This window comes from Carassius auratus, unplaced genomic scaffold (assembly GCF_003368295.1).
Source record: "Carassius auratus strain Wakin unplaced genomic scaffold, ASM336829v1 scaf_tig00002494, whole genome shotgun sequence".
Lineage (NCBI taxonomy): Eukaryota > Metazoa > Chordata > Actinopteri > Cypriniformes > Cyprinidae > Carassius > Carassius auratus.
This window is the reverse complement of record NW_020523452.1, coordinates 76,117-93,222: the sequence shown is the minus strand read 5'-3', so window position 1 is coordinate 93,222 and position 17,106 is coordinate 76,117. Positions and strand designations below refer to the sequence as shown.

The following is a 17,106-nucleotide window of genomic DNA, read 5'->3' as shown; positions in this document are numbered from 1 at the left end:
GAATTTGCATAAATCTCATTATAAACCGAGAGCGCAGTTCATAAATCCTCCCATTAATTAGAGGTGTTTCACCTCCCTTTCACACAGCATTGTGTATTAATAAACGTGTATGCGCATGTGGTTAACTTATTGACCTTTGTAGTTGCTGGATGTGTCTGGATATGAATGAGCTGTTTGTATAGTTTTATTTGATACATCATATGTGTGAATGGATTGCTATTGAATTTTCTTTATTTTATGCATCAATTTATGCACTTGGCAGACATTTTTATCCAAAGTGGCTTTTAAAGCATGCACCTGTGCATGCCCCTGTGAACTGAACCAAGACCTTAGTGTTGCTAGCACCATATGTATGCGAGGGCTTTTGTATGCACAAGTCTGAATCTTGAGTCTGTGTGTGTGTGTTTATGGCTGTGGAAGGGATTGGGCCTGATCTGTTTGTTGGTCTTTCTCATTAATGTAGGATTTGCAGCATTAGGCGTCTGGCGTCCGTCAGCAGAACTAAAGCTGGAATGAGTCAGGACCCCCTCGCCAGGTGTCTTCATAAACACACACCTGTTACTAGACACACACAGACTCCATGTGTGTGATCTATAATGAGCTCAGAGGATGTCTTTGTTACTTTGGCTGTATGGTAGCAGGTTTTTGGGATATTGAGACTGTTTGAGAGGAGGAATGAGAGAACAAGAGGTGAAACCCCTCATTTATAGAGGTATTTTGTTTCGATTTTGATTAATGAGACGAAGAAGGAATTAAATATTAAAATGAATACATCTCAAGGTAATAATTTTGCATCAGATTAAATATCTAGAGGAAGTATTCTTAAAGGAGCAGTTATTTTCTGTCATTATTTAATCATCCTCCATTGTTTCAATCTTTTAAGAATTTATTTTCTTTTGAGATATTTTGTCCAAGTTTATGTACAAGTTAATTTTACAATTTAAATCCTGAAGTGAAGTATATAGTATTTTTTTTTTACATGTTTATTATACTTGCCTATTGTTATGCCCTGATTTGCACAAAGTTTGCTGTTTAGTTTACTTTATATACATAAAATAATCTCATAATTATTAAGGGGGTCATATGATGTTGCTAAAAAGAACATTATTTTGTGTATTTGGTGAAATGAAATGTGTTTATGTGGTTTAAAGGTGGGGGGGGGTGAAATGCTATCTTCATGCATACTGAGTTTTTTACACTGTTAAAGAGTTGGATTCCCATGCTAAACATGGACAAAGTTTCAAAAATTAAGTTGTACGTTTGAAGGAGTATTTTGTTCCCAAAAATACTTCCTTCCGGTTTGTCACAAGTTTCGGAAAGTTTTTTTCGAGTCTGGCTCTGTGTGACTTAGATGGAGCGGAATTTCCTTATATGGGTCCTGAGGCACTTTCTGCTGGAAGAGCGCGCTCCCGTATAGCAGAGCACTGAGAGCACAACAGGCATTCACTGATCAGAGCGAGAGCATCGCAAAATGTCACAAAAGGAGTGTGTTTTTGGTTGCCAGGGCAAGACAGCCCTGCACAGATTACAAAAAAAAAAAAACAGCATTAAGGGACCAGTGGATGGAGTTTATTTTACAGAGCATCAACAGAGTTGTGCAAGTGTTTGTGTTTGTTCCCTGCATTTCGAAATGCTTGTTTTACAAACAAGGCCCAGTTTGACGCCGGATTTGCACATCGTTTATTTCTTAAGGATGATGCAATCCCAACGAAAAAGGGTCACGATCGTGTGTTGGAGCCGCAGGCGGTGAGCAAAACTGCTTAAAATATCTCTGCCTCCTTGTTAGTGCGTCCGCCTCCCATGCCGAGACCCGGGTTCGAGCCCCCGCTCGGAGCAAGTCGTTGCTGCTGTTGCTCTCGTTCAGTTTCAGCCTCGGGATCTGATTCTGGATCATAAATAAATGGCTGAATCTGACTGTTAGCCATGGTTTGTTTTGGATGATGTTTTTTTTTCCTCACGGTAATGTCACTTCCAAACACTCTCAACGCAAAAGCCTACTGGCGCTCGTGATTCTTTAGCTCCGCCCACACGTCACGCCTCCAGCCGGTCGTGTTTTCCGGGAAAAATCGGTACACACTATCTTTCTCTTATGAATATAATAAAACTAAAGACTTTTTGGAGTTATGAAGGATGCAGTACTACTCTACAGGTACTCAAGATTAACAGGATATTGAGTGAAAACGAGCATTTCACCCCCCTTTAAGGTTAAAAAAAAACACATTATTTTCCACATACTGTCCATTTATTGTTTCTTCTCTATACCCCGCCTTCTGAAACACGTAAGTTTTTACAAAGCTCCGTTCTGAAAGGCGAGGTTTGCTCTGATTGGCCAGCTATTCAGTGCGTTGTAATTTGCCAAAGTGTGAGACAGCAATATTACGCCTCTTGCCATAATTTGATGCCATGTCCGGTCAGAATACCAGCGTGATGAGATAAAAACAAGAAAACCCATTACAAACAAAGCAATTGTTGCATCTAGTGGGGACATTAATTATAATGACTTATACTGTCTTTTTACCTGCTGAGTTGCATCGTGCCGTGTAAACATAAAACCACGTCTCCATTTGTGATTGGAGAAACAACAAACAACAAGCGCTACTCTACACTGCTCAGAGCTGGTATTTGAATCATCAGTAGCAAATCCTTTAAATATGAAATCATACTTACAGACTGTGAGTCAGAACAGCTGGCATTGTAGTCTTCTCTCCCAGGATCAGGGAACGGTTCTCCATAAAATGCGCTGCACACATCTTAATATTTGGGTTGAACTGTTTTGGAACAGTGCTGTAAATACAACTTATCCACTGATTTCTAGTGGTTTCCTCTTTTGGAAGACCAAACAAAGCAGTTTCATTTTCACAACGAAACAGTGTCTCCACGACATGCTGCTGGTAGCAACAGCGAGAATAAAAGTTACACCTTCTTTCTTGGTGTGAACATTTGGGTGGTGTTATGCAAATCTTCCCACACAGTGATGTCGACATGTGGGGGTGAGTTTAAATGAGCCGTTTTAGGAGGGTGTGGACAAGTATTAACTTTTATAAAGAATATCTATTTGGGTTTTAAACTTTAGTCTCTGCAACTTAGGGATCTTATCTATTCACTAACAGCTTGTAACACTCCAACTTTCAATGAAAACTTGAAATGGCATCATATGACCCCTTTAATGCTGTTATCACGATTAATCGCACCCAAAATAAAATTGTACTGTGAATATTTTTTAAGTATATATAGAAACACACACATCTAGTATATATTTTAAAAACTATTTATATGTATATATTTATATTATTTTTATATATTATACGATTTTTCTCTGAAAAGTTTCTAAAGTTTGTAATGATCTTAGGAATTAATGCTAGTTACTGAAAGTCAGATTTTGTGCAGTCACCATTGACAGATTTCAAAGAAAATCGTAATGTATTATAGGCACAGATTAATTATTATTATTATATTTTTTAGCTACAGACTATAATTCCATTTAGCCTAAGGAAATCATGTTTAATTTTTTTGAGCCAATTCTAGATTGCATATTGTTTTCATTTTTCATGCATCTGGTGTGGGTTTTTTTGTGTTTGGAATGACTTGGCTTCTACTTAACATACACTCACATATACACACATGTACACACTCTCATTAACACACAGTCTATGTTTTAGCTGCCTACATAGTGTGCTTCTAATGCTAATGACTCTTCCGAATGTTAAGTAGGGTGATTATTTTTGCCTTCTGTTGCCTTCCAAACAAATTACTTGCAGATAATGCATGTTTATAAGTATACTATATGATAAATATAAGTGCAATAAAAATAAAATAACATTTAAAATATATGTATTTATATATAATTTATTTAATATCAGAAAGTATGGTTAAAGTTTGTTTCTTGTGATCCAGAGATATTTAGTGAATGCCAAATCTAATCAGATTTTAAACGCTGTATAATCCAGCCCTAATTTTACTTCACTGGTTCCGGCAGAAATCAAAAAACAAAAAAACAAAAACAAAACAACACAAGTTCACACTCTTGCTAACCTGCGAATAGCTTATAGTTGTCTCTGCATATTAAACTGGGACATTTTAAAAGTATCAGACAAATTACACACTTCACCTTTAAATGTGCCTCATCCTTTGTGGCTTCCTGTGCTGCTGGATATATTTACACCTAAGCTAGGCTGTTAATCTTACTTTATGTGTGTAAATCTGTTTCATATTTACCAGCATATTTACCCTTAATGATGTCATATCCACCTGTAATATTTGTATCCAGCTGTACAACTATATCTTATATTACCTAGTTAGCAAATATTGTTGCTTCTCAAGTTTAAAGGGTGTTTTTCTTATTTTAAAACAAGACAAAAGTACATATATACATATATAAAAAGTCTGTTTTGTCTGGAATGTTGCAAAAGTTTGTGATGAGCTGTTTTGTTTGTAGTAGCATACAGTAGTTGCAATAAATGTTTTATTTTTTTTTATTTTTATTTTTTTTTAGCTCCGAAAGACTTATATACAATAAAGTTCTTTCAAAGAGCAACAAGTCTTTTGTGTCAAAAGATCAAGGAAAATTAATCTTTTCATGACCCATTTAAGGTGTAATGTTGTCTGAAATATTGTTCATTGTGTGTGTGTGTGTGTGTGTTTGTTTGTGTGTGTTCAGGTACATCCATTACCCAGCTGCAGGCGATCGACCCGGACGGCGAGCCGTTGATTTTCGGTGTGGTCGGGGAAGAGGCCATGCGGTACTTCGCTGTGCAGGAGACCACTGGGGTTGTGTGGCTGAGACAGCCGCTCGACAGGGAGGTGTGGAAAACCATGAGCAACTGGCAAAAGAATTGAATGACTGTCCAGCCGACGCTAGTGATTTAATGCTGCTGTTTGTGTTTTTGTGTCTTCAGACCAAGTCAGAGATGGAGGTGGAGTTCTCAGTCAGTGACAGTCAAGGGGTGAGTTACAGATCATCAATCTATCCACTTCTCTCATCCATCTGTCTCCAAGGTCTGTGTTTTTAACTTTCCGTTACCGTTCAAAAGTTTGAGGCCTGTACTATTTTTCTTTATAAAGAAATTAATACTTGTATTCAGCAAGGCATTGGATTTTTCAGAAGTGAGATATTTAAAATGTTAAAAAAGATTAACATAAAAACATGCTGTTCATATCAATTTTATATTTTTTAAAAAATTGTTACAAAAATGTTTTAAAATAAATGCAGCTCTTTTGAACCCAAATCAAATAAATTAAGAATATCAAAGACATTCCAGAAAGCTAAAATAATAATAAGAAATGTTCCTTCAGCACCATATCAGCATATTAGAATGATTAATTATGTCTCGTTGCGTAATAGCTAAATTTAGCTTTGCATTATAGGAATAATAATTTTAAAATATCTATTTTTATAGAATTCATAGAATTATTATCATTTTATATAGTATTTCAGAATATTACTGTTTTTACTATATTTTTGATCAAATAAATGCAGCCTTGTTCAGGATGACCGGACTTTCACTGACTCAAAATGTTTTAATGGTTGTGTAATTCCTTATTTTAAAGTTTGGCTCGATTAACTTTTCTTTTATAGGTTTAATGACTTTAAACTAACTCAGTTTTTTAATCTATGAAATGCAATGTAAAATTTGTAGAATTCTATTTGTTATTTGATTTAATTTGATGCATTTTTTTTTTTTAATTGGTTTTTAGGTCGTCAAGAATAAAGTGAGCATTCAGATCGGAGATGTAAATGACAATGCACCATCATTTCTCAACCAGCCGTATTCTGTTCAGATCCCAGAGGTAATGTTTTACAGTTCACTTCTCAAAATCCTATTTTGCTTCTATAATGTGGTTGATCTTCTCATTTACTGTAATGTTTGATGTGAAAATGTGTTGGGGGAGGCATTTTATTTTATTTTGATATGTTATTTAATTTATATATATATATAAAAATAATGAATTTGTTGTAAATATTTATTATTTTTTACTTTAAAACATTTGATATATTTCACAATGCATATTTTATTTTGTTGTATTAATTTATTAATTTTCGTGAAACAATGTACTGTACACCAATGATTTGAATGATTTGATGATGTCTTATGATAGGATTTATTCAAAGTTTGAATTCCAAGTATTATATTTTAATATTATAAAATATTTTTGAACTCTCTTTATTTCTACATATCTTTTTCTTTTTTTTTGTCATATTCATCACCCACATCTGAAATCAGCAGACTCCCCCCTTCTCTCACTCTCCTGCTCTGCTCTGTCTATCAGCACTCTTCCAACTTCAACTTATCCCTTTCTCCTTTTCCCATCATCCGCCTGGCCCATCCTCTTCTAATCCCTGACATGAGGTAATTTGGTAGAGTAAAGTAGACATCTCTCTCTCTTTCCGCAGCACACACACACACACACACACACCTCAGCTGATGTTTATATTGTGTGTCTATATACATCCCACATTCCTCCCCAAAGCAAATCTTCAAAGCCCCAGTTCTTTTTTCCTCTTTTCAATCTGTCATTCTGAGTAAATAAAAGTAGGGTGAGAGTGAGCGAGTGTGAGCGAGAGAGCTGTATTTAGCTGATGTTGTTTACTGAGGCTTGATGATTAAGCTGTCTGCAGTTAGGAGGACAGAAGAGGACCCGCATGTTTGGCCACTTACCCATAATTTTCACTCTTCATCAGTCCTGTGGAAAACTCAAAGAGATTTGGATTGTTCAGTGTAGAGTCTCTCTTTTAGGGACACTGAATCATCTTGTTCGTTGAGGCTTGTATCATTTCTTTTGAAATGATTTTAAGTATAAAACAAGTCCAGAAAATAAAGAGTTCAAAAATATTCTTCACATTCCAAACATATTTGAAATTCAAACTTTGAATAAGTCCTATCATAAGACATCATGAAATCATTCAAATCATTGGTGTACAGTACATTGTTTCAGTAATGAATGAATGAAGCTTATTTTAGGTAAAAATAAATAATATATATATTTCTAAATAATATAATCTAAATGGTGATTTTCATTTATATATTTACAGATCTTTTTATTTAATTAGTGTAAATACACACTGTACAACATGATTTATACATATTTTACAATGCATTTAATTTATATGTAATGTCCATTATTCTACATGGTGATTTTCATTAGTGTCTTACAGAAAAAGTAGCATAACTTCGGCATAAATGAACACCATGCAGCAAATTTTACCATAATCATTATGGTCCAACAGAGAAACAGAATATCCAAATAATGCAGTCTCTGGATCAGATTTAAACAAGTCATGTCCCAAAAGAGTTGAGTCAGATAGGTCAATGATTTTCTCTCAGGTGAATAATAACCAGGAAATGTTTTTGAGCAGCTTGGTGAAATTTGTCTGTATGTTCATAGAACACTTGCATTTAGCTAGTAGAACAGCAAAGCACCATAAAAAAGATACATAGAGTATGTATATGTACTGTATACTTCCAGTGGCATCATTAAACATCACTGGTTCTCACATGCTTCATGACTACACGTCATTGATGCACGGCCTAATTTAATTTGAGAAGTAACAGCAGATTTTAATTTTTTTTGTCTTTTCTCCTGGTTTTGAAAGCCTAACCTGCCCCAGTTTCACCCCATCCACCTTTTCCTATTTATCTGACCTGACCTCTCTGGCATGTGGAAACACACTGTCACTCAAACTGTATTCCACCAATCAGGGATTGTCCTGACATCTCTGCTCAGAGTCAGAGGATGAGGAACAGTGTAAGGTGGCAGGAAGACATGTAAGCACTTGGATGAAAAAGAGGATTTTATTCGGGAAAGGTTAAATATGATAACAGCTTTTATTTCTGTAACTTTAAGGTGCTTTCAAGAACATCAATGAAATTCAAATATTTATTCATGTAGAACATTTATAGAATGGTTTTTGAATAGGTTGAGCATCATAGCGGGCTGCAGGAAAGGACTGTGTGTGAATGGGCTTGTAATTGGCAGTGTAAATTGTTGGGCAGTAACTGTGGGAGGTTTCTTATGGAAGGAAAGCAGGTGAACAGCGTTGCATCTGACAGTTATGAAGCTGCTTAAATTTACAGTTGTGTGTTTGTGTGTGTGTGTGTGTGTGCGTAAGCATGCAGTTGTGTGTGTCAGTGTTTACTGCACTGTTATTCTGTGATGACATTCCACAGCTGCTGAATCTACAGCACTACAGCAAGAGAATTATATTGTGTGAGAGGAAAAAAACTGGTTGTCTTCTTGAGTTCTGAGTTGAGAATGGCTTGCAATCCTATTCAGTTTGTTGAATTAAATGTATTCAGCAAAAATGCATTACATTGATCAGAAGTGAACAGTAAAGACATCAATTACTATTTCCAAATAAATACTGCTAATTTAAACTGAAAAAATGTATTAGTTTCCACAAAAATAATACACATGCAGCTGTTTTCAACAGGCAATAAATGATTCTTGAGCATCAAAGCAACGTATTAGAATGATTTCTAAAGAATAATGTGACACTGAAGACTGATTCAGTTTTGTTATTTACAATATTTCTGTTTAACTGTATTTTTGATCAAATAAATTCAGCCTTTGAAAGCATAAAATAATAATAAAAAAACACTAAAATATGGACTGAAATATATAATCAGCAAGCATTTATTTTTATCAAATCAAAATATGTTTTTCAAAATAAAAACCCCTTCTGTTGTTGTTAGGATGGACACCTTGTTTTGTGTAAGACACAGAATGATTTCTCTTTGCAATTACCATAAACTGCAAATAGTGAGTTTTTGGTTTGGCCTACATTTTATACATCAAGCAGAGCTTTTATGCAGAGTGCCATGCATGACACTGAAAGATTTGTATGTGTTGTTGTTCTGAGTGTTTGTAGTGGAATCACTGATATTAGATTGACTGGATGATTTTTGGCTTTAGTTCACACAAATGTCAACTTGTTGGCATTTGTTCATGTGCAGAAACAGGCAAACACACTTTGCATTTGCAGTTAGACATCAGAGAGACTTGAGATCCTCTGTGGCGGTGAGCCGCATGTCGGTAAATATATATATATATATATGTGTGTGTGTATATATAGATCGTGTGGTTAAACACATGACAACACAGGAATGATAAAATACACAGATAAAGCATCACATTTAATTGTGACAAAATCATTTTCTCTATTTTCTCATTTTCTCCCGATTTTTCACATCACGTTACGACTTCCAAGCTCGTTCACAGAAACTTCCCAGAAAGACTTGAAGGCGATGCATTCTGTTATTAATCTGCAGTTAATCTGTGAATTACATGAATTGTACTGTACAATGCAGCTTTCAGTGAGAGAAGAGTGTGAAGAATTTTTTTAATAATCTAAAGATTTTTGGTTGTAAATTGGCCTTTGTACAATGTTAAAAAATAAAGGTTCTTTATTGGCATCTTTGGTTCTATAAAGACCTTTATATCTATATACCTTTATATTTAACATTGTACAAAGGCCAATTTTTGTGTCAGGAGCATATAATGTCCAAAACCGCTGTATTGCTTGGCCCACTCACTAGCGTTATCACTGAATAAGAGAAATAGAGAAAATTTGTGAACATTACAAATTTGTAATTTTAACAAGATGTAATCAAAGGTCTTTAGTAATGATAGAGGCCAGTGCTGCATGTCACACAGTGGCAAGCTTAATAACTGTTTTGGGAGACAGCGTATGGCATTAATAAACACTTTGAAGGGTGAGCTCAGACCTGTCAGAACAAAAAATAGGATATTTTCAAAAATGACTATTTTCACCCCCAAACCTGCCAAAAATCCAGAAGACAAAGAGCGAGTGTGCCGGCTTTCAATTTACGTTCAAAGAAAAATGGAGCTGTGGGAAATGGAGATTTGTGGTGGACAGTGATGATATGGCCTCTTGATCTGTTTGAAAACTGCCTGCCAAATGTAAAGCAGCGGATGTTTAGGGAAGGGAATTGCTCTCCCCGGCCAGTCATTATGGAATTCACTGCTAGAGCGGTAAACTGGAGGCTTTATCCCCGTCAGTCTCACTGAAATCTATTACGAACACTACCACACACACACATGGAAGAGAGAGCACTTTCCCTGCATCTCTAGTGAATTAGAGAGAGGAAAGAAGGCAGAAAGACATGCACTCAACTATTTAGCATTTGTATTTATACAATAGATCAGGTTTGGCAACCCTGGGGCAATAATTGGCATTCAAGAGAGATCGATATTACTTAGTTTAGATCTTTGTTTATTGTAGAAATGTCGAGAGATCAATATTATTTTATTGTAGAAATGTCAAATATCCTCATACTGTATCTGGATGTCAAATGTCCTCTCGGAATGATGCACTATTGTTGGAAAGTTTGAGATTGTTAATATTTTCTAGTGTTTTGAAGTCACTTGTGCTCCCCAAGGCTGCATTAAATGGAAAATGCGGAAAAACTGTAATATTGGGAACTATTCTTATGATGTTAAAGAACTGTTTTCTATTTGAATATATTTTAAAATGTAAAAAATGTTGTGACACAAAGCTGAATTTTCATCATCATTACTCCAATCTTCAGTATCACATGATTCTTCAGAAATCATTCGAAAGATTTTCTGCTCAGTAAACATTTCTTATTACTATACATTTGTGGTCAAATGAATTCATTATGTAAACCATAAAACATGTCAACGTTTGCTAAAATTCAGATTTTTTTCAAACCTCTTTGAATTTCTTTCTTCCTCTTAACACAAAATAATATTTTTTGAAGAATGTGTGTAATCAGATATTCGATGCTCTTCAGTGGCTTCCATAATATTGTTCTGTACGGTGGAAGTCTGTTGGGACCATTGACCCAAACTTTTGAAAATACTGTATAATGGATAGTGGAAATCAAATTGAGCGACAAACATGGCAAGTGCTACAGTATTTAGAAAAAACAGTCACATAACCAGTGGCCTCTTTGGTCTTTGTGGCCTTAAACTGCCATCTCTGATTGAAAATGAATGTTTTTTGGTTGCATTGTCGCTGCAAATTGCTGTATATTTGAACATATGTTCTGAGTTTGGCCAAGATGATCTCAGAAGACAGCATAATTGAGCTCAACATTAATGCTGGAATGCATCTAAATGCCACTTACATCGAGAACAGGTTTTTTGTGAAGGTTATTTGTGAGGTTTGTGTGCATTTATGATGCTGTATGTGAGTTTTTGTCTATGTTTGTGTGTCCATGTGTGTTCTGATGGTTATTTAGTGAGATATCACAGATGCAGACTCATCTCGTTGCAGTTTAGCACACATCATTTACACTTCAGTGGTTAATACTAACAACGCCTGTGTCCTGTCCGTCAAACTCTCTCTCTCCTTCTCTCTATGTCCTGTATCTGCTTGAGCATGAAGAGCACCTTTGATTTGTGTTTGCAGGTTTTGGAGTCTAATCTCACCAGTCATACCAGAGAGAGCTAGAAAGAGTCTTCCATGCATGTACTGCTTGAATCAACCGAACCACAGAATCACACATTCACATTCATTCCTGTAGCACACGTCGAATGTAGATTAGTCAGAGCAGATTTGTGCCGTAATCACAGGCCGCTCATTTATGTGGGAAGCAGTTTGCTTTCAAGAGTCTGATTCATTGTGCAGGAAAAGACTTTAAAGCGAAATCCCAAAAATAGTATGTTGTAGTGTTTAATATATTAGAAGTATTCATGCTGTTTTGAACAGATACGCTACTGTACAAAAGTTTGAGGTTTTAAGGTTTTTAAAAGAAGTCTCTGAGGCACCAAGGCTGCATTTCTTTGATCAGAAATACAGTAAAAAATGATATATAATATATATATATATATATATATATATATATATAAAAAAAATAATAATAATTTTTCAGCATCATTCCGCCAGTCTTTAGTGTCACAACATCCTTCATAAATCATTCTAATATGCTGATTTGATGCTTATGATTTTTTTTTTTATTATTATTAGTGTTGAAAACCATTGTGCTACTTAATAGTCTAGAGTTATTATTATTGTTTTTTTAGGAAAGTTTATTTAAAAAAAAAATTTGATCAATATACTGTATCCTTGCTAAATAAAGGAATTAATAAAGAAAATAAAATTTTACAAACAAAATCAAACTTTTGAACGACAGCATATTATGGACTACGGTGGGATTTTAAAGCTCATTACTGATGCTGAGGTTTGGTTCAGATTAATGCTCTGGAATTATACAGCGTTTGCACAAAATATAATTTGACATTTTAATCAATTCAATGTTTTCTCACTCTCTGTAAAATCAATACACTTTTACTCACAGATGACAAACTTCATTTTTAGATGCTCTTTTATTTCTGGAAATGATTGTGGATTGCATAATTCGTTCAGATTTTTGACTATGATATATGTTGACTGTGTGGTTTGTGATTTATTAGTGGATATTAGTTTCAGTGTTTGTAAATGCTTACATTTTCTAGTTTAATCACACAGAATTGACGATTCTGTCATCGTTTACTCATCCTCATGTCAATCAAAATGTGTATCGTTCTTTCTTGCAAAGAACACAAAAGGAGACATTTTTTCACAACAAAAGCAAACTGCCACCAAGAACTGTCACACTTTGAGGAAGTACTGTACAAAAAGTGTTAAAAAGTTTTACAATTCGTATCATAGTATGGATGAAATTTATGTCATTGACTAAAACTGAGTAAATGAGGCTTAGCTAATCCCTCAGTTAATGTTAATCAGTTAATGAACATGTTTTTTTTTATTGTCTAACCTGCTTCTGTTTCATTCTTCCTGTCTGTGTCTGTATTTCAGTCTGTCTCTCTTTCTTTTTCCTCATATTCCCAGCACAACTGCTTTGATGTATAATTGAGTCCTGCACCCCATCCCTCTTTTCCTTTTTCACTGTCTTTCCTCTCTTTCCCTGGAGATTGAGAGAGACATAGCAGGACTGTGACTTGAGCACATGACTTACACCGATAGTCACTGTGAGAAAGTATGCACTACATCCATATGATATGTGAGGAGTTTCCACGAGTAGAATGATAATCAGTGATTACTCATTTATGCATCTAAGCATCCATACATCCATCTTTTAGTTTAGAGTAAATTTACTTGATCACTTAATGATTTATGCAGAAACAACAGAATCAAATGGAGAAGTTGTTGCGGGACAACAGCCTGGTTTTATTCTCATTCCCAGTCATAAGACCCCATCATCACTTCTCACACAAGTTCTCTCCTCTCTCGCTTCATCTCTTTTATCTCTCTCTCATGCCTTGAATTGTCTTTTAAATGAGGGAAGGTTGCATTTAGTTTAGCTTGAATATTAAATGAGTCTTTGTTGGCTTTTGTTTCACTCGTAAATCTTGTATGTTAAATATTCACAGAGTTCCTCTATCTGCTGTAAAGCTACATGGAGTGATTGCAAACGACCCCCCCCACACACACACACACAAACCTGTCCTAAGCTCTATATAATCATAATGTCAGATAATATGAGAGCATTAGTATCTATCTGTTCTCACCGCAGCTATAATCAACTGTTTGATGTGTCAAACTGGGTGTGTGTGTCAGTGTTTGGTGTGTGTGTGTGTGTGTGTGTGTGTGTGTGTGTATGTGCGTGAGCTTGCATGTAAGATGTTTGGTTGTGCATTTGAAGTGGGAATATCGATGTGTGAGTATATGTATTTGACAAATATGTTTACATACTGTGAAATGTATTTGATGTACCATATTGTGTGATCATGTTGTATACTTCTTGCACTTGATTATTTGTGGTGATCATTTCTCACACCCTGTTTCATCTTTATATCAATCAATTTCTCCTTTTACCCTGTTTTCATCTCCTATTCTCTTTTTATTTCTCTTTAGGTTGTTCTTTCATATTACATCTGTCTATCTATCCATCTGTCTGTCTGTTGGTCTGCTGTCTGTCTGTCTGTCTGCTGTTAGCTGTCTGTCTGTCTGCTGTCTGTCTGTCTGCTTCAGCTGTCAGCTGTATGTCTGCTGTCTGTCTGTCTGCTGTCTGTCTGCTTTCTGCTGTCTGACGTCTATCTGCTGTCTGACGTCTGTCAGCTGTCTGTCTGTCTGCTGTCTGTCTGTCTGCTTCAGCTGTCAGCTGTATGTCTGCTGTCTGTCTGTCTGCTGTCTGTCTGCTTTCTGCTGTCTGACGTCTATCTGCTGTCTGACGTCTGTCAGCTGTCTGTTTGTCTGCTGTCTGTCTGTCTGTCTGTCGTCTGTCTGTCTGCTTCAGCTGTCAGCTGTCTGTCTGCTTCAGCTGTCTGTCTGCTTTCTGCTGTCTGACGTCTATCTGCTGTCTGCTGTCTGACGTCTGTCTGTCTGTCTGCTGTCTGACGTCTGTCTGTCTGATGTCTGATGTCTGATGTCTGATGTCTGACGTCTGTCTGTCTGCTGTCTGCTGTCTGTCTGTCTGTCTGTCTGCTGTCTATCTGCTGTCTGCTGTCTGACGTCTGTCTGTCTGTCTGCTGTCTGACGTCTGTCTGACTGTCTGTCTGTCTGATGTCTGACGTCTGTCTGTCTGTCTGTCTGCTGTCTGTCTGCTTTCTGTTGTCTGACGTCTGTATGTCTGTCTGTCTGTTGTCTGTCTGTCTATCTGACTGTCTGCTGTCTGACGTCTGTCTGTCTGTCTGTCTGCTGTCTGACGTCTGTCTGTCTGTCTGCTGTCTGACGTCTGTCTGTCTGTCTGCTGTCTGACATCTGTCTGCTGTCTGACGTCTGTCTGTCTGTCTTTCTGCTGTCTGATGTCTGTCTGTCTGTCTGGTTCAGATTTGAGCACAATCTGAGACTTTGACATGGTTTTTTTTTTACTTTCAATTTTCTCTTCATTTTATGTCATTGTTATTTAGAAACCCTACATGATTTTTCCCCCTTATAAGCTTTTTGCTCAAACATTCTCTCTTGAGGCGCAAATGAATGTGCCTTTTGTTTGGGTAAATATGGATTTTTCACCCCTGACTGAAAATGACATATTGAAAGCTTTAGTCTGCCGTCAAATCGTAAATATTAGGTCACAAAAACAAGGAAAACTCCACTGTGCCGATAACTTTGCAACAGTGAAGAGTAAACATTACGATGATACCATTTTTTTTTATTGTTCACAGCAATAAAATCAAAAGTGGATTATTATCAAGGGTAAAAGCAGCAGTGAAAAGTGAAGACCTGCCCTATAATTAGTGATTTTCTCCATGGCCACACTGGGTCTCCACCACAGTGAGTTTAATCAGCCGCTGATAATACAGCTCCTCCGACAGGACCCTCGTCTAATAGAAAGGAAATAGACATCACCCCTAAGAGCAGCCATAACAGATAAACACTCCTCTTCCTCTGCTGTCCCCCGCAGAGTGTTTGAGGCAGTAAACAAATGTCTTCTCACACACACAGCAGTCTCTCACCATATTAGCAATTATAGAAAGAAAAAACAAAACAAAAAACATGCATGCACAGTTTACACACACACACACACACACACACACACACACACACAAACACACACACATTGATAATTGCAGTGTTTTATTTTGGACAAATGCAACGATATCAAATAAATATATGAAGCTGGAATGCAAAGTCTCTTTGAGCAATGCACCTTTTGTATGATAATCAGCTCTCTGCCCATTTGCATTTAATTCTATTAAAAACACAATTCACCTGAACGAAATGGATAGAGGCTGAAAAATAAGAGCAAGAGATATGAGACACACCAAATGGGAAAACAGTGTTTGTGGTAATTTTGTATTTCTGAAGGCTGATGCTTTCAAAGCTGTTTTATCAGACTGTTTGACTTTTTTATTTTAGCCCAAAATAAAAATTGTCACTGTTTATTCTTCCTTCCAAATCCAGATTATTTCCTTTTTGAATTATGTTGCATGCTTTCTTCATGAATTTTCATTCTACTTTGCATATTTTCCTCATGCACAAAATACAGTTGTCAAGCTCCAAAAAAAGTCTCATGAAGGTACTGTCATATAGACTACTTATAACTTGACACGTAAAGACACATTGCACCAGTTGAAGACAATTAAAAAATGCTGAAACAAGAATGAAATTTAAAAAGCTACAGTGTAAAAATCTTGCCAGTTCCTCACACAAACCTATTAAACGATTTGGGATATATGTCACAAATCATATGAACCATTTTACCGTTGCTTTATAGTGCTCTTGTTTCGTTGAATGGAAAAGAGCTGAGACATTCTGCTAAAAAGTCTGTTTTTTTTTCTTGGAAGAAAGAAAAAAAAGGGTGAGGGAGAGTAAATCATGACAAAATTTTCATTATCATCCTTTCCCTGTCTTTTCCGTAGCATTTCTGCACTGTGTTCATCCCATGTGTGCATCTGACCCTGGCTCGCTCCCGCCGAGACACAAAAAATAGGATGAATGAGAGAATGAAAGAGTTTGAATGATTGAGGCAGAGGAGTGGGAGATGGAGGGTTTTTCTTTGTGGTGTCCTTGTGCTCTCGCCATGAGGTACCCAAATACCATCACTTTTTCTCTTTGTGCATTTTGTTCTCTCTCTCTCTCTCACTCTTGCTCTCTCTCTCTCTCTTTCTCTCTCTGAGTGACTCTCGGCCTTCCAGGCTCTTTCTTGATTATCTTTCTTCTTAAATACACAGCAAAGACCTTTGGTGACCAGTCAGCCGTGAGCTGTATGTGTGTGTGTGTGTGTGTGTGTGTGTGTGTGTGTGTGGAGTGTGAGCTGATTAGATAGTGTATTTTTCTCCATACCTCTACAGATTGAGAAATACTCTATTTACATGTGTTGCTCTTTAAGATGGCATATGCTATTGCAGTTGTGTGTTACAAGCTCAGTGTTCATTCACACAAATACATGGTCTTTGGCTGTCAGTGTACAAGGTTAAAAGTATAAGATCAGTTTGTATGACTGAGTGACTAAAAACCATCCATTATTTTTACATCACGTACCTAAACATCAGACTGTGTGTTGGTTGTTGGCTATGTATGCATAATAAGTTAGTTATTACATTAATTAAATTAATATATATCATTGATTTATTTTAAATAATTATTACATTTAAATCATTTGAAAGAAATAAATACAAATAAATAAAATAAAACAATTATATTTATTTTAAATTACTTATTTATTTAATGTATTTAAA

General features: G+C 36.0%; 1 protein-coding gene across 1 annotated transcript in view; it reads left to right on the top strand.

The window, feature by feature from the left end:
• Nucleotides 1–2,974: 2,974 nt before the first annotated feature.
• The window catches only part of LOC113069740 (cadherin-23-like), a 90,141-nt gene continuing 76,009 nt past the window's right edge, over nucleotides 2,975–17,106 (top strand). Inside the window, exons 1-4 of the mRNA XM_026242855.1 lie at nucleotides 2,975–2,990; nucleotides 4,658–4,800; nucleotides 4,896–4,943; nucleotides 5,695–5,787. Coding sequence (XP_026098640.1) covers nucleotides 2,975–2,990; nucleotides 4,658–4,800; nucleotides 4,896–4,943; nucleotides 5,695–5,787 — 300 coding nt within the window. The remainder of the gene's footprint in view (nucleotides 2,991–4,657; nucleotides 4,801–4,895; nucleotides 4,944–5,694; nucleotides 5,788–17,106) is intronic.